This window comes from Podarcis vaucheri (genome assembly GCF_965113315.1).
Source record: "Podarcis vaucheri genome assembly, chromosome: 9".
In the NCBI taxonomy this organism is placed as follows: Eukaryota; Metazoa; Chordata; class Lepidosauria; order Squamata; family Lacertidae; genus Podarcis; species Podarcis vaucheri.
In genome coordinates, this window is record NC_138767.1 from 42,131,574 (window position 1) to 42,150,477 (window position 18,904).

The following is an 18,904-nucleotide window of genomic DNA, read 5'->3' on the forward strand; positions in this document are numbered from 1 at the left end:
GATGGTTGGACAGTGTTCTCGAAGCTACCAGCATGAGTTTGACCAAACTGTGGGAGGCAGTGGAAGACAGGAGTGCCTGGCGTGCTCTGGTCCATGGGGTCACGAAGAGTCGGATACGACTAAACGACTAAACAACAACAACATTCCACAGAAAATGGGCAGCCCTCCTCCAAGTTACTGTAGAGTGAGCTTCTAAGATCTTTGGAACTTGTAGAAGAAACTCCACAACCACAGACACTTTCCCTCCTAAATTACTCCTCTCCCCTGCTTTGCACACACAATGCTTTAACCTTTTCTCCTAGGGAAGATGCGCATAGATGGAGCAACTAGAATTGTACATAGTATTCCAAATGTGGCTACCTCATAGATTTGCAATGCTACTGATGAAACAAGCATACAAAATTTTTTTCCTGTTGTGTACTTTTGCCATAAGATACACTGATGGCTTCTGTTGTCTTTAGAACCCAATATTGTGCCCAGATGCGGGTGGTGCTGTGGGTTAAACCACAGAGCCTAGGGCTTGCTGATCAGAAGGTTGGCGGTTTGAATCCCCACAACGGGGTGAGCTCCTGTTGCTTAGTCCCTGCTCCTGCCAACCTAGCAGTTCGAAAGCACAAAGTGCTAGTAGATAAATAGGTACCGCTCTGGCGGGAAGGTAAATGGCATTTCCGTGTGCTGCTCTGGTTCGCCAGAAGTGGCTTAGTCATGCTGACCACATGACCCAGAAGCTGTATGCTGGCTCCCTCGGACAGTAAAACGAGATGAGCGCTGCAACCCCAGAGTCGTCGGCGACTGGACCTAACGGTCAGGGGTCCCTTTACCCTTTACCTTTACTCTTGCCATAGGATACACTGCTGGCTTCTGTTGTATGCAGAACCCAATATTGTGCCCAGATGTTGACTGCTTTTTCATGTGCATGGCCTGGCCTACTTTGGTGATCCTATTTGTCTCTCCTCACAGTGGCCAGAAATAGCTGCTTTCCCACCTCATTTATTTGCATAAAAGGGCTGTAGACCTGAAACCGCTTAACTCTGGACCAGTTCCAGGTGACTGAACAGAGACTAGTCAAGTGTAAATTGTTTTGAGGGTTCAGGCTTAGAGAGGCAGGAAACGTATCTCCTTAGAGTGTGAGACTCCAAAAATAGAAACTCAGCTGCCATTTATAGTAAGGCTTACATCAGGTCACTGAATCATCTTGCATTTTATTCTCTCTCTTTTTACTTCTAACATGGAGCAGAAGTTTTTTTTAGGGATCTTAAGTCAAAGCCTTTGAGCATGACCATACTTTCAAGACTGTATTTCATTTCTAACAGTAATAGGACTGGAAAAAAATTAGATTTCAAAAAATGGTTCTAAGCCAAAGTCTTATTCTATGACTTGAGGTAAATCTGTTGAAGCTAGATTTATAGAACCACAGAACTGTAGGGTTGTAAGGGACAATTAGGGTCATCTAGTCCAACCCCATGCAGTGCAGGATTTTTTTGCCCAACGTGGGGCTCAAACCCATGACCCTGAAATTAAGAATCTCATGAACTATTGACTGAGCGATCCAACTAGGATCTTTGCACTTTTGATACCAGTTTTGCACTTTTGACTTTTCTCAATGACAGTATAAGATCTCAGTAGATCTCAGAATGATTGTACTCACTGAAGGGGAAGAGCAGATCCATGCCTGCAAGCCTGTCCCCATAAAATCTATCATTGCCACCTAATCATGGGGCAGGGGGGCACATCTGTAACAGGAACATGGTCTAGATGTTCAGTTCCTTTCCTAATGATCCCTAGCATGGAATTTGCTCCCCCCCAAAAAAAAAAACCTGCCACACACTGTGTCATGTGTGCTTTCCATCACACATTGCAGAATACTTTGGTGGTATGTCTAATCTCATGTTCCAGCATAACTGCATATTTAACCTTTAGATCCATCCTTTACATTTAAGAGAAAACATATCTCAGGCTGCTGTCTCTAGATATGGAAGGGCATTCAGAGCAGTGGATCATCTGTGTTTGCCAGAGTCATAGTTGCAGTAGTTCTGGTTGTTAGTAATGTGTTTTCCTACATGGAAATGGTGTCCATCACATTAACAGAATTTCCCTTGAACTGCATGGCTGGATGGTTGTTTAAAATGATGCTACTTCGTTTAGAAGGATGCCAAAGTGTGTACACACAGATGATCCACTGCTCTGAATGCCCCATCATATCCAGATACAGTGGTTTGAGCTGTGCTTTCTCCCAAATACAAAGGGTGGATCTGAATGTTAAATATGCAGTTGTGCTGGAACATGAGGTTAGACATACAGTCAAAAAAATAATAAACTGTGCAGGAATCTGGAATAAAATAAACAATCCTCTAAAGATATATGTCCCATGGGCTTCAGAGGTTTTTATGCTGACAGCCAAATAATCTCTTCTGCTTACACAAGCAAATGGTAATGAACCCTTACTTCTGCTAAAGTCTTCACTGCAACAAAACAGTTTTCAGAGACTTAAACTGGGAATGTTGGGTTGTGTTCTGCATACTGTAAAGATACAGTTCTTCTGCAGCTCAGATGAAAACTACTTTGCTCTACTAACTTTGTGGAGGAACATACATTGAGTCAGTTCTAAAGCATCAAACTCAGCACCACTGTCCTCTTCCACCAAGGCTGTCTCCTGATGGCACTTGAACAACGTATTATGCTTTTGTGGCTTGCAGGAGGACTATGGAATATAGGGGCTCTTGGTTCATACATCTCAGTATTGTCTATACTGCTCACAGTGGCTATCCAGGATTTCAGAGAGGGGACATTACCAATTCTGCCTGGAGACACCAGGGATTGAACCTGGGTCCTTCTGCTTGCAAGGCCAATACTCTACCACTGAGTTATGGCCCTTCCCCAATAAGGGAAATATATTTATGGCACATATGTATCACTGACCTATGCACAGTTATCTTGGACACAGATACTGGACATTGTATCTTCAAGGTATTTATATACCTTGAAGGTATGGTGAGGAAAGACTTCACAGTGGACCTTTCCTTTATTCTCTCTCTCTCCTCTATTTCTATTCTTTTCTGTCTGCTGCATTTTGACCTTCTACATAGCCTGTTGCCAGCTGAAATTTCCCAGCTTACAATGTTCCTTTTCAGCCTTAGGCCCCTCTTAACTTGCAAACATCCTTAAAACCTGATCTTTGTTTGATTCGATGGCTTTTGAACATCTGCATGTTCTCTGGTTGGAAGTTCATTTGGAATGGATTCATCTTCCATCCGGTACAGATGACCAAGTTGAGATGTCTGAATGAGAAGAGTAATTGACTTGGCAATGATGCTTTCTCAAGCATTTCAGCAGCGACTATTTTGGCTTCTCCTTTAATACGCCGGATTTGCTGAAGGCAGTATGTTTAGAAGGTGTTGCATGATCTGTGATCAGTTCCAGGTTCTCCTGAATTAAAGACTGCTCTGATGATACAATTCACTGTTATTATCGAATTATTAATCACCTTCTAAAGCAGCATCTCAAGGTGATTTATACACCAGATAATTATAAAGAGTTAAAAGTACAAAAGCAAAGCTTTTGAAACGAGACTAAAACCCCAACAAGTGGACACTTGCGGTAGACCCATTTATCTAGCTGGGAAAGCCAGTTGGGACAAAAATTGCTTTCAGAAAGTACAGATATTATATTTTGACAGCAATGTTGTTCCACAGCACAGGAGAAGCCACACTAAAAGCCCTGCTCTGAGTTACAGCAGAGCAGGCTGCTGAGATCTTCGTAACTTGCAGGATGAACTCTTCTGCAGACTGCAGAGGTGTATAAGACAGGGGTCAGCAAACTTTTTCAGCAGGGGGCCGGTCCACTGTCCCTCAGACCTTGTGGGGGGCTGGACTATATTTTGGGAAAAAAGAAAGAAAGAAAGATGCAAGAGCACCATGAGCCCCGGTGCCTGTTTACCTGTGTCTTGCTAGCAGCAGGGGCTGGAAGTGGCGGTGGAGGGATGATGAGCGGCACGCAAAAGGGCTGCTTAAAATGGAATCCGCTCGAGTGCTGCTGCTGCTGGCACCAACAAAGCCCAGTCCCCTTCCTCCTCTAGGCAGGGCGGAGAGAAGCCTGGAGGAGGGAGGGCGGTGCCGCCACCGTCGTGTGAGGGAGAGGGAAAGAACGCGTGCGCGCTGGCGATACACGCAGCAATTCCTGGACCGTCCATAGGCTGGATCCAGAAGGCAATTGGGCCTGATCTGGCCGGCGGACCTTAGTTTGCCGACCCATGGTATAATAAGAGATAAGACAGTCTCTCAAGTAACCTGGTCCTGAGCTGCATAGGGACTTACATGTGAGTACCAACACCCTGAACTTGGCCTGGGTGTTTTTTGCAGGGTGTTAGTTTGGCCCCACATGCAACCTACCGACTGTGCTTTGTGTCAGCTGCAGCCTCTGGAGCAAGACCTGCCTGCCCAGGAGGAAAACTGAGGCAGCTGCTACGGGGGCCCCTGCCATCTCCACCATCAGCAGAGAAACAGTGGTGGCAGTTTCTGGAGAGGTCTTCCCCTAATCTCACCAAAATCTTGTGGGATTTCACCACAACCTATTGTCATCACGGCCACTTCACCACTGTGTAAGGAAGGCTGCAGAGGAAGTGGGGTGGCAGGGGAACATCACCTTCCTGTTTTGCCTCAGGTGGCAAAAAGGGACATGCAGCCTCTGCTCCGGACCTTCCCCAAGGCTAACCCCATACAGAGTGCATTGCAGTAATCCAAATGTGAGGTTCACAATGCATGGAAAACTGTGGTTAAGTTATCCTGATCTAGGAATGCCTGCAGTTGTCTTATGAACTGAAGTTGGAAAAAGGAGCTCCTAACTGCCAAGGCGTGCAACAATGGGAAAGGGTGGGGTACTGAAAACATGTATTGCAATGAATCTGATGATAATTGTACTACCTGTTTATAGGAAGCTGTTTGCAATAAAATAAACTTATCTTACAGCCCAGTCCTTTGCATGGTGACTCTGAAATAAATACTGGTGAATTACATACATCTTATTTCTAAGTACGCGTGCATAGGATTAGGTTGAAATCCCATGCTCGCACCCTTAGAAGTAAGTCCTAGTTGCATCAGTGGGTCTTATTTCTGAGTGGATCTGGATTATTCTGTAATTGTCAAATACATTTCCTCCAGGTAAGTCACACTGATTCTACAGAGATGATTTAAGAATTATGATCACCATATAACTTAACCATTTCTAAAATTTGCTTTATCCAGCAAATGTCCAGAAACATTGTCTTTAAACCCCCTCCCTGCTGATCTAACTCAATAATTCCTCCACATTGTTCTACTGTTAAATCTATTATTTCTATATATATAAGTTAAAGCATGGTTAAGTGCACACCGGGATATAACAAACTCAATTAGAAATTTGAATAGTGCAGATTCAGATAAGGATGGTTACTAGATGGGTCTGCTGAGCTTCTCAAAACAGCACATAGTAATTGCTTTGACTGAATCTAATATATTTCACAATCCATCTTTTCTCATTCAGCCTGCATAGCTCTGGGTGGGTCAGCAGTGTTAATCACTACAATCTGCATGCAAGTCCAATATTCAAAGCACACGCTCACATGCCTTTGAATTCCTGCTACTACACTTGACCATTCTGACCTTTATCCATTACATTTGAACACCAGAAGGCACCAGTTTGGATCACTTCCCTATTGGTACGTTTCCTGCCAAGAGAAGAGTTTATTTAACCTTCATTTCCCAGTAATCATGATGGCCTCTTGCGGGTACGTATTGCAAGAAACAGTAATTAATTCCTTTCCTTAAGAGTCTGTCTTGGGTAATGAGCATCCTGTTTTTCATTGTCTCAATTTTTATTTTAAATCTTCTTATAAGGGGAAGTTTAAGAAAGCATTTTTAATACCCATGGCAGTTTTGGGCCCTCTCCCCATTTACAGAAGCCTAGTTTTAGAATTGCTATCACCTCCAGTTTTTGATAGCCAATTTAAGGATTACACTGTAATCATTCCTTTTCACATAGGAAGAATCTTGGCCAGTTTTGCTCTTTAAGCCTCAACTATCCAGCTGCAATACTGCCACTGGTTATTTATTATTATTATTATTATTATTATTAGTCCCAATACAGCTTTTCTTCTGGAATTGTTTTTGGGTTTGTTTGTTTTTAAAAAGTCAATATCTTCAGAGATTGAGGAAGGATGTGGGCAGAAAGCTTATAAACTCTACTTTCATGATGTTCATTTGGAGATGAGGCTACCACATCCAAGTGGCAAGGGCAGCACCCCTGATGAAGATGTGGAATTGGAAAGATACAGATACACAGTTTATTGAAAGGACAGGAACACTGGCAATAGCAGAGCCAGCCTGTCCATGTGGTAGAGCGAGGCAGCTGACTTAGGCAGAAAATTCTGAGGGGTGGAAAGTGGCTAGAAACGTGTGCCATGTGGTCTGCCCTGCAGCCTCTAAGGCAGCTTGCTGCCCTAAGGGTGTGGTGGAGCCTCAGTTCCATCACCATCAACTACCAGTCTGGTTTCTACTTAGATTCTGTGCAGAGAATGGGGAATGCATCATCTTGCCCTTCACATCAGGCGGGAAAATGGCTTGGGCCACCCTGGACAACTTTGCCAGAATCCACCCCTTAATTGTTCTAATGGAATCTGGGAAATAACAGTTGACTAGTGGGTTTAGAGGAGTGACAGCTCTCAGCACAGCCAGGGTGACCTTTGGGTAATTATTTTGGAATCGGAATCATCATCACAACAGCGAAAATCCTAAATGGAGTTATAAGCTGTGAAAATGCAGACAGAGAGGATAGTTGAAACAAAATAATAATAATAAAAAATTCCTTCCAGGAGCACCTTAGAGACCGACTAAGTTACTTATTGGTATGAGCTTTCGTGTGCATGCACACTTCTTCGGATAGAGAGGATAGTTGCCACTCTTCCGAAATACAAAGGCGGCTCTAGAAAAGACTTAATAACAACGCACGAATGATGAGCCAAAATGCTGAAGCCGGTGGGAACGGGAAGAGCAATCGTGCCTGTTAAATATTTACCATGCAAGTCTCAGAAAAGCCACTGACTAGAAAGGTGAGTCGATGTATTAATCAAAGTAATGCAAACAGGTGAGCAAGTCCCTGGGAAGCAGCCAAGAACAGAGATGGAGAGAGGGAGAGGAATCTGGCCCTGGGCGCACACGCACATCCCTCAGGATGACTTCAGGGCAGCCTGGTTTGCATCAGCTGAAGCGTCTCCTTCGTCCCCCCATTGTCAAGGCAATCACGTCTCTGCCTCCGGTGTCGCCTCTCCCAGCACTGTCGCCACCAGCCCGCATCGCCCTGCCTTCCCCATCATTCGCCACCCCCTCCCCTTTCCCCCCTCCCACCCCGGCAGCATCCGAATTCCCTCCTCTGCTTCCGATTGGAAGCCACCCTCCGGGCCGCCGTCGCGATTGGCTGCGTTCGGGTGACACTCAAGAGGGCGCATCGAGGGAGGCCGGCGCGAGAAGCCGCTGCTCGCCTGCTCGCCGCCGTCCTCGTCTTCCTCCTCGCCTGCCTATATCCCCGCGCGGAGCTGCTGCTGCTGCTGAGGCGGCGTCACCGCTCCGGCAGGCGCGATGGTGAGTGCGAGGCGAGAGGCAGATGCGCCCCAGGCTGCCGGGTCGCCTTTATTCGGGGAGGGGGGAAGCGGCTCCTCTGGCAGGGATGGGAAGGATGCGTGATAAGGAGCGTGGCGCAGGGGACGGGAATAGCTTCGGAGGGCGAAGCGGGTCGCGAGCGGGGAGATGCGGCCGCAGTTGGGGCTCCCACACAGCCGCGCGCTTTTCTTTCCTGGGCGCAGTCCACCTGGAACAGGGACAGGGGTGTGAAGGGGGAATATTGGCACCCCGCTCCTTTCCCTTGCAGAGGAAATACCCGGGTTGGTACAAACCCCCCTCCTTGGCTTTGTGGTTTTGCCTGAAGCTAGGCGCTCCTGTAGGCATCATCCACCTGGAGCAGGTGAAAGGGGGGGTGGAGGCGGGGGAGGGAATAATCGCCGCCATCCCTACCTTTCTTCCCCGTTTCTCGAATCCAACCCGTGTTTCCACGCACAAGCACATCATAAGCTTCGCCCCCTTTGCATATTTGAGATCTTTCCACCAACGCTGCTTTCCCGCTTTCCCCCCTCTTTGGCAGTACGGATTCGTCAATCACGCTCTGGAGCTTCTGGTGATCCGGAATTACGGCCCCGAGGTCTGGGAGGATATCAAGTAAGTGGGCGCCGCCTTCACCTGCCCGAAGGGCGCGCGCGCGCCGGCTCCCCTCTCCTTCTTCCCGCGCCCTGTGAGGGAACGGCGCGACCTTTCCCGCCGCCTTCCTCCCGAGGCGACGCTTTTCCCTCGCCGGGTTCTCACGCTCCGAAGGGGCGCCGGCAGGAGGCCGAGGGAGGGAAGCCTCTCCCGGGGGAGAGAGAGAACGAGACGAAGGGCCAGCAGGGCGGCCCTGGTCTCCCGGGTCCTCGCAGCCGGCAGCGGGCCCGTGGGAAGAGGCGAAGCCCGCCGCCTCCACGGGGCCCGGCTCCGCAGCTGGTGGGAAAACGAAGGGGGCCGCGAGGAGGAGCAGGAGGCCTGTGGACTTGCCGCACTTCCCACGGCGGCTGCTTTCCAGGAGATGAGGCCCTCGACTAGCCAACGCCTCGCCTTGGCCACCAGACCGCAGGCCAGGCCCCAGGCTCCTATGGGGCGCGCAAGTCCCGCTGTGCCCCCTTTGAGAATGGTAGAGTTGGAAGGGACCCCCAGGGTCGTCCAATCCAACCCCCTGCAATGCAGGAATCTCAGCTAAAGTATCCATGACAGATGGCCATCCATTTGAGAATCGTAGAGTTGGAAGGGACCCCCAGGGTCGTCCAATCCAACCTCCTGCAATGCAGGAATCTCAGCTAAAGTATCCATGACAGATGGCCATCCATTTGAGAATGGTAGAGTTGGAAGGGACCCCCAGGGTCGTCCAATCCAACCCCCTGCAATGCAGGAATCTCAGCTAAAGTATCCATGACAGATGGCCATCCATTTGAGAATCGTAGAGTTGGAAGGGACCCCCAGGGTCGTCCAATCCAACCCCCTGCAATGCAGGAATCTCAGCTAAAGTATCCATGACAGATGGCCATCCATTTGAGAATCGTAGAGTTGGAAGGGACCCCCAGGGTCGTCCAATCCAACCCCCTGCAATGCAGGAATCTCAGCTAAAGTATCCATGACAGATGGCCATCCATTTGAGAATCGTAGAGTTGGAAGGGACCCCCAGGGTCGTCCAATCCAACCCCCTGCAATGCAGGAATCTCAGCTAAAGTATCCATGACAGATGGCCATCCATTTGAGAATCGTAGAGTTGGAAGGGACCCCCAGGGTCGTCCAATCCAACCCCCTGCAATGCAGGAATCTCAGCTAAAGTATCCATGACAGATGGCCATCCATCTCACTTACACCTGAGAAGGAAAATATGCCGTGAAAAGTCACAGTAAACTCATACCTTACTTATCAGAAACACAGGAAAGGTCATAAACACAAGGATTGCAGGGTCTCTGGAACTCTTCTTGAAGTTTTTAAAAGCAAAACGGGGAGCCGTATCTGCGTGTGTTTAAAAAGGAAGGGCTTCCATTGTTTAATATGTACACAAAAAAGAGTTTGGGAGAATTTGGAACCTTTATGATGTTTGAGTTGGTTCTGATCGTGATTATTATCTTACTGTGGGCTCTTCATAGAACTGGCCTGTAAATTATTCTTCAGCAACCACTGTGATTTTCATGCATGTTTTGTGAGTGTTGAAGATTAGCACCAAGACAATATAAGCATATAAGAGGATGCTTTTCAGTCAAATCCACATTCCCGTCAATGTAGGTTGCACAGTTCACAGTTCAATTGAAAAGGGCTTTTAAATGTGAGATGAGTAATTGAAAGCGTGAGTTTGCTATGCATATATAAGGGTGAAGAGGTATTCTTGTGCTATATGCATTATGCTATCTGCACAGCCTTACAGATTTGTTCTTTGTATTAATTCCCAAGAATGATCTCCATTTCCCCATTACTGAATTTAAAACAAAAGCACCTCTTTGACATCATTCAGAAGCAGTGAACAAATATGGAATTTTGGAGCACATTGTCACCAGTATGCTGATGGCATACAGCTCTACATCTCCATAACATCTGACTCAGAGGCTGTGAAAGCTCTGGGTTTTTGTCTAAACACAATGGTGGAATGGATGAGGGCCAATAACCTGCTTGAATTATGTGAAGAAAGAGGCTCTTTCAATGGGTGGTTCCTATGTCTAGCAAGTTACCTGTTCCAGATACTGACAACTTTTTTATTCCATCAGCCTCATGCAGACAATTAAGAATACATTTTCCCACCTTGGTTAGTTGATTTCTGAATTTAATTTTTTACAAGATATTTATTGTATGGTTTTATGTAAAGTTGTTATAAACTGCTCTGAATTTTTTTATGAACAGTGATACAGAAATAGTTTTATAAATAAACACGTAATCTTGAATTCACACACACATGCATCTAGCCTCTCAGAATCACAATTTTGTATTTAATCAGTGCCTCTGGTCATGTGCAGAATGCATGTCTAACACCAGTCAGCCACTAGAGCACAGTCAGTCCAGCGGGGCCAACCTTGCTTTACAAAAATATCAGCTTACTTTAAATATCATGCAGGGAAAGTGTGTCAAAGAGAAGAACTTAACTGATACACCCTCTCTCAAATCTACTCTGATCACATTCACTTCTTTTTTTTTTCATCCAAAGGGATGGAAAAGAGGAATGGAAGAGCAATTACTCCATCCTGGTGCTTTTATTGCCTTCCCAGAATCTCAGCAGACTCCATTTATCAATCATGATCCTGCAAGAGAGTGGCAGGGGGTGAAGAGAGAAAGCTTTTTTTTTTTTTTTTAAAGCAAATAGGAAGTGCTTAGGACTTTGTTTGACTCCATCCAGTTCCATACATACTAACATTTGTAGCAGAAAAATGTACAGTGGTACCTCCGGTTGCAAATGGGATCCATTCTGGAGATTTGGTTGCATCCCAAGGAATTCGCAACCAGAGGACCACTTCTGCGCATGCACGCAGTGTGGTTTAGCGCTTCTGCACATGTGCACTGCAAAACCCAGAAAAATACTTCTGGGTTTGCCGCGTTCACATCCCGAAGTTTACGTATCCAGAGGGATACGTAAGCGGAGGTACGACTGTAGTTCTTCTGAAATCATTCTGATCCTCAGAATGTGCTGCTTTCAATCAAAATTGAGCTAGAGCCTGCCGGCAACAAGGGTGATGTGGTTACTTGATATCCCGTATTTTTCGCTCTATAAGATGCACCAGACCACAAGACGCACCTAGTTTTTGGAGGAGGAAAACAAGAAAAAAAATATTCTGACTCTCAGAAGCCAGAACAGCAAGAGGGATCACTGCGCAGTGAAACCAGCGATCCCTCTTGCTGTTCTGGCTTCTGTGATAGCTGAGCAGCCTGCATTCGCTCCATAAGACGCACACACATTTCCCCTTACTTTTTAGGAGGGAGAAAGTGAGTATTATAGAGCAAAAAATACAGTACATTTTATAACGCTCCCCTTGATTAGATTATCCATGCCTTTTCCTCCTTACACATACCCCCGGTAAACAAAGAAGGAACTGGTGATTGCAGTCTTGGTATAGGTCCACCCACAACATCTTGGTTTATGCCCACCAAAAACGCCTTTGGCCCATCTCCCAATACTGAGACCCATTGCCTTAATTTGTTTTCAAATGGACACACTGTGGGGCAATCTGCAGTGAGCTTTTATTTTCAGAACAAAACTCATTTCTCAGTATGTGCATTTCAGGGGCAAACTATGCAAGATTTTGTGTGGACTATGTAGGAAAAAAACAAGCACTCAGTCTCCACTGAGTCTAGAATAAACCGTGTGTATGCAGCCTCATGTCCTCCTGTTTCAGTTCCACCAAATGACTGTTTCTACTTACAGAGGTTCTTCAGAAGAGGGGAAAGAATAGGTGGATGCTGCTCCATCACATGCTTCCCTGATTCTACCAAGCTTGCCCATGATTTGCATGGTGATCAAGTTGGGAACCTTGCTTCCTAAAGTCAGACTGCTCCCACCCTCCTTCATAAAGCACAGTTACAATCTATCAAAAGTTGTCAGGCCCCTGACACTAAAGGTGAGGTGAAAGAGAAGGAATTATGGAGAGAAGATGGAAGGGTTTTGCCAGATTGTGTAGGAGACTGGACAAGTGCAAAAGAAACACACTGTATTTATTATTTATTATATTTAATAGCATTTATATACTATTTACTGTGCCCCTCTTTCCCACATGTCACTTTGGCAGACAAGGGAAATTATTTCTCTATAGCATAACACCCATGTATTCTTGTAGCTGTGAGCAGTGTGCTGAATAAGCACCTTTGAGAGATGATCCCCCCCCTACAGTAAGTGAATTTATGCTGTATATTTCTAATATGTAGTCTCTAACTCTTGTACTCTCATTTTCCTGACGTGAATTGTAATGGTGATGAAGTAGTGTGTATGCCTTTAATTCCTGCCAAGAACTGACATGTTTCTGATATATACTTCAGTTTTCTTAACTAAATTTGAGCTAAGCCTGGTATAAATTAGATTTGAATTATGCTACCTTAATTCTTGGAGGGAATGCATAGAGATGTCCATTTGGCTATAGCTGAATGTAGTCATTACAGTTGATAATATGATAATATTTTCAACTGGTTAAGTCTGTCATTAGCATAAGAAATAACAATACAATCCTATGTATGTTTTCTCTGAAATAACATTAATTCAGTGGGGCTTTCTTCCAGGTAGATGTGTAGCCTAAATTTCATTAAAATTCACAAAATAATGCAGTTTTCAGGTTTCAGACATGACCAACCACAAGAACATACACAATATTGACACTAACAAAGAATTCCCCCCCAAGGCAGAAATAAAACATTGTACTTAACCCCCCCCCTATAATAGCCACTCCTTTTACATCATGTTCAAACTGACTAAGATGTTTGTTTCAGGGTCCCCCCCCCAGAAGTCCAACATGACTGTCTCCTTTACCCCCAGTTAGGGCTTACATCATGGTACCAGAGTTACTTACCTAGAAATTACAATAAATCAAGAATTTTAGTTCTGTGTGCACACAGATAGATGGATACACACACACACACACACACACACACACACACACAACAGATGATGATACCAAATTTTATTTCATATTGAATGTCTGTAGCCAAGTTGCAGCTTAGTTAGTTTTTATCAATTAGTAAATTTAATTTGTACTCTCACTCCACTGCCTCTTAGCCTTAATGGTCTCTCTTAAATTTCCATTTAGTAATGGGAGAAACCCCACAAAGTAGAAATGATTCTTCATGCAACTATTAAATATTCAGGACTCAAAAGTCAAGTCACGGTCTAGAGCAGGGGTAGTCAACTTTTTTATACCTACTACCCACTAATGCATCTTTCTCGATTGTAAAATTTCCTTACCGCCCACCACTGCTTGATGGAAGGAGGATTCAGCTTGTGCTGTAGAACCCCCTACCGCCCACCTAGAATCCCGAAACACCCACTAGTGGGTGGTAGGGACCAGGTTGACAACTCCTGGTCTAGCGGTTCCCTGGCCCATTGTCCTCAAGAGCTGGAAAGTCATTTGGTCTTGATAATGCCATTGTGCATATGGAGTCCAAAAGCACATCTGATTTACTAGCAATAGGATCCCTTTACCAAGATGGCTGTCTCTGTATGGAATTCCAGGCCAGGAATAACTTCAGTATTCTCCAGATTCATTCTTTGTTCTTTCTCTTCTGCCTGAACACATCCTGTAATTAAGAACTCTGATGGCTTCTTCTAGACTTGATCTTGCTGCAAATAAATTTTTATTTATCTTATTTGTAAAAAAATTATACACCACTTGAATTCCACCCCCCGAACCTTTTCCATGATGTAAAATCATATTTTTAAAAGAAGGAATATCAGTGTATCTCTGTCTTTGAAGTGTTGTATATGGAAGTTCATGACAAAATTGTATTTATTTATATCTTCATATTTATAGTCCACCTGATCTCAATGCATCAGGATGTAGCTGGATCAAAGGCTAGAATTTCTCCTAGAATTTTCTAGCTGGACATAGTTAGCCATAGTCAAGAAGTGCCACATCAAGATCAAAGGCATGCAAGCAAAGGTCCAGAAAACAGATTAAATCCAGATGTGTGAAACCACAGAACAACCATTCTGCCAAGAAACATTCTCAGAAAGGAAGGCTGGAAATAGCGGAGACATAGCAATCAGGTTTGGCTAGAGCAGTAGCATCCAGGGTTGAGTTTCATAACAGAATCCCTGAAGATTTCATTTGATTTGGTACTCTGCTCTTTTTGACCATGAAACATGGCCAGCAAAGAGATCCCATCTTGTCCTAACTAGCTTTTTCCAGTAAGCTATCTTCACATGTTCCTTCCCCTGCCACCTCTATGTGTCAGACAACTTAAAATATAGTTAAACCAGGAAGTGGCTAATTTAGATCCATTAATTTCAGTGTGTCTACTCTATGTAGAACTTAGTTGGATACAACTATCTGAAAGTCCTATTCAGATAATTGGTCTGCATTTATTCAAAGAACACGTGAAAAGAGAGCAGGGCTGCATGCACCAGCCCTGTCAAATATGTTTAATCCTGTTGGTAGCTCTACTTCTGAATGCACAAAGATGTGAAGGAAGATTCTAAGCATGTTCAAAATCATCATGTGAATGTTGGGAGTGAAGCAGATGGAATTTTGGGGTGGGGGTGGGGTAGAGCATGCGTCCCTTGCATGTGTTATTTGAACATGAGTAGGCCTAATACTTTGGTAGTTAAACTCATCATACTCAGGAATGGCCCTGATTCCATGTAGATTCTAGGGCTGTTGCATATTTGGTACCAGTACCTGTTATTTTTAGCCTAAAGTTGCAGAATAGTGCACGCTGCTTACTTGGCACCAGTTGAGACTAGCTTAATTTACCACTTAGCATAATTCAAAGATACTAAAGGATACTAAAAAGATACAAAAACTATCCAATTTCTGATGTTTATAATAGTAATACAGTGGTACCTTGGTTTAAGAACAGCTTAGTTTATGAACAACTTGGATTAAGAACGCTGCAAACCCGGAAGTAGGTATTTTGGTTTGTGAACTTTGCCGTGGAAGCAGAACATGTTCCGCTTCCTGTTGAGTGTGTTCCATTTGTAAATTTAGTCCCCCACTGCTATGGGAAAGCATGCCTTGGTTTAAGAACAGACTCCCAGAACGGATTAAGTTTGTAAACCAAGGTACCACTGTATGCTGAATTTTGTTTTCATGCCTTTTTAAGTGATAAGGGCAAGCAATCAATTCTCTTCATTAAAAAATAAATCTGACCATAGTGAAAATGTAATGGTAATAAAAAGTGATTTAGCATCCTCTCCTGCTCACTTCCCAAAATAACAGAGATATGTATGATTGGATCTTTGTAGCTTGTTAAAGTACAATTGTCATATTTAACCTTTAGGAACTTGGGGAAATTTGCCCAGCTGTAATAGTCTGTAGGTTTAGGCTTCTATACATAGAAAACATTTTGCTTCTGCTGAAAATGCAAAATAGTTCTGTGTTTAGATTTTCCAAGACTTGCTAACACAACTGTGTTTTCTACAAACCTCAGCAATATGTAGATGACAAGATGATGCTCTGCAGTAAGATGTGCATTTGGGGGTTTGTGTGAAGGCTTGAGAACTTTCTTACATGGCGTGTCTCAAATGTTTTAGAAGCACACAGAAATTGACAGAAGCATAGTTGTCAACTTTTCACTTTTTTAAAGGGAGATCCCGTTATTCTGAATAGGATTCCTCGCAAGAAAAGGGAAAAGTTGACAGCTATGCAAAAGTGTGACAGCATATCCAATTCCTATTTGCTAGAGTATACTCATCTGTATGCTGCAGCAATCTCAGAACTATGGTAAACTATGTTTATCAACCAATGGAGTGGACATTGTTGGTGGAATGGATTCCTGCCTGTGAATCCCCTGCAATCTTCTGCAGAGGGTTGGGGGAGGGATTGACAGCAGAGGTAGGAGAAGTCCCATTACACAAGTGAAAGTTTGCTCTTCCACTCAGTTGTGTGAATGGCTTTCTTATAGCAAATTGCAAACACATGGGGAGGAATTTGTATCAGAACCCTCACACGGTTAGTTGGAAGTTTTAGCCTTCAGGTCTGCATTGCTGTCCAAATCTGGATTGGGCTCCCTGCATTTGCAATTTATTTGCATAGGGAGAAGCTCCCTTTTCTTGTGACTGGCATCTTGCATATTTGATAATTCAAAGATACTAAAGGATACTAAAAAGATACAAAAACTATCCAATTTCTGATGTTTATAATATTGTTGCAATTCTCATCTACAAAGGGGTATTTTGGTGGGACTATAGAAGTCACTGTGTTTCAGCTGAATTTTAAAGAACTGCTCCTTTTACTACTCCCCAGCATAATTTATCTGCATGCACTGGGAGAGTGAGTAGGATTTTTGCCTGTAGTCTTTTACTTTGTGCCCAACTTAAATGCAGTTTTAATGGCTATGAATAATCCATCCAGAATACATCAATAGAACAATTCATTTCTTCTCTATGGCAGAAAGAAAGTAGATTTAAATTGCATTTCATTGTAGAAGTTAGCTATAAAAGATGAAAATGTATATCTAGGCTAAATATAATACATGTTTTTGCTCTTTGGTAAAAAATATTACTTGTGGTCTTCCTTGACTTGTAATTATTTTTACTAAACAGATACGGTATATTAACTAATCATTCAAGTTCATAATGACTAGAAAAGTTACTAGGGTGTAACAAAGGAGCCACATTTTCTGATTCCTCAGCAATAAAATATTGATTAAATTAATGTGGTTAATTCCATTTTTAAACTTTTAATAGTTTAAATATTTAAACTTTAAACATTTAAAGATGTGCAATGCAACCCTATGTACGTCTATTCAGAGCTAAGCACCATTGATTTCAGTGAGACTTACAGGTAAGTGTGTATAGGATTGCAGTCTTAAAGAGCTCAGTTGATACCATCAGTCATTGGGTTCTTTCTGAACCATGTTCAGAGGTTCAAAATTCTTTGCAGAATCACAATGTGTAAAAACTTAACAGCAAGGGCAGGGGAAATATTCCTCTTTCACTCCGTGTTGGTACATGAAATTTAAATAGCTGAGTTGGACTTGGGGAGGACTGCATTTACGGTCTCTACTTTTTCACAACAGGTGATGTATCCTATGTGGCATCATTCAGAAATTCGGAATGTGGTATCAGTATGCTGATGACACCAAGTATTTTTGTTGCTGTCTTGATCCAGAAGCATTATTGGTAGTTCTAAGCCAGTACCTGGAGGCTATGATCAGATGAAAACTGAGCCAGAGAACATACAGTTGCTGATAGCTTCCATTACGTAATATTAATGTGTTCAGCATTATATTAACATGCAGTTTTGAAGAGGTTGGGTTGCCCGTTCTGGATGGGTCACACTGCCCTAGAAGCATCAAATTCATTCACATTTTAGAAGTGCTTGTTGACCCCATTCTGCTTCTGGATGTCTGTAACAAAGAGTGCTTTTAAGCAGCTGAGCTTTATTTGCTTGCTGCACCTGACTTGATCCTGTAGCACAAGAAACCTGCTATAAATAACCACAGTTTGGCAACCTCCTGTATTTTCACTGTAAGAGAACTCTCCATGGGACTACAAGCCATGTACTAAATGGCTATCTAGCTTTTGACTGGTACAGACTGCAGAGAGCTGCTCTTGCTTGACTTAATTAGCTACTAGTGAGCATCTGTTAGGGTTAAGGCATTAAACTTTACATTTATCTGTCTAATCAGTCTTACCCATGAGCATATTAATAGGGGATATTTTGCCAACTATCCAGTTCTTGCAGTTTATCATGGGCACAGAAGGAATTGATGGATTCATAGAGTTGACTCTCCCACAGATCAGGATCCCCTCCCCTGATTTTCCCACCACTGGATATATATATATATATTAAAGAGTTTGCATTCAATACTTGGGAATTTATATAGGAATAGAAACTGCACAAATAAATTCTTAGGTAGCATTACTAGATTTTAAAGCACCTAGCTAACAAGGTGAATATTTTTCCATCCCTATCACTTGATTTATTCATTTCATATAATTTATATACGTCTTTTAACTAGAAATCCCAAAGCAGTATACAGCAATAGCAGTTTGAGATAACCTATATATACATATCTGGTCTCTTGTTCATAGCAGCATTTATGAAGCTCTGGATCAGGACAATTGGTTCAATGAAATTTGGGATGAAAATACTCTTGCCCAGAAAGGGGCGCATGGGATTGAAAGGTTTACCTACCAGCAGCCTCTCAAAACTTTCTTTTAGCACATTAAAAGAAACTTTTTAAAAAACATGTTTGTTTGGGTTCAGGCATAGTAATTCATTCTTTAATCATGGTAAACTGTGAATGTTTTATATCATTGTTCAACACCTTCCCCCTCTCCTTAATTAAAAAAAATTCACAATTCCCTACATGTTATACACTATCGTAAGATATTGGTGTAGGGAAACAGCTTTGCTTCATTGGTTGAATGTTTTCAATCACCAAGAAGTAAAATAAATATTCAACACAAAGCTTTGCTATGAACCTGCCTGTTTTGTTGGATGAATTTTTTTCCAAGTGACACTTTGCATTTTTCTGATATTTAAAAAGATAAAATACACCATGTGGCAAGAAGGCTTCCTTTAGAAAAGGGAAATCTTTTCCAAATGAGGAGAACAAAAAGGAACACAAAGTTTGGCAAAAGAAATGCAAGTAGACAATAAGGGAATATAAACTAAAAATTGAGGAGCACG

General features: G+C 43.2%; 1 protein-coding gene across 1 annotated transcript in view; it reads left to right on the plus strand.

Moving 5' to 3' along the window:
* The first annotated feature begins 7,455 nt into the window (after positions 1 to 7,455).
* Positions 7,456 to 18,904, plus strand: part of GUCY1B1 (guanylate cyclase 1 soluble subunit beta 1) — a 48,475-nt gene continuing 37,026 nt past the window's right edge. Inside the window, exons 1-2 of the mRNA XM_082237669.1 lie at positions 7,456 to 7,610; positions 8,167 to 8,240. Coding sequence (XP_082093795.1) covers positions 7,608 to 7,610; positions 8,167 to 8,240 — 77 coding nt within the window. The 5' untranslated portion in view covers positions 7,456 to 7,607. The remainder of the gene's footprint in view (positions 7,611 to 8,166; positions 8,241 to 18,904) is intronic.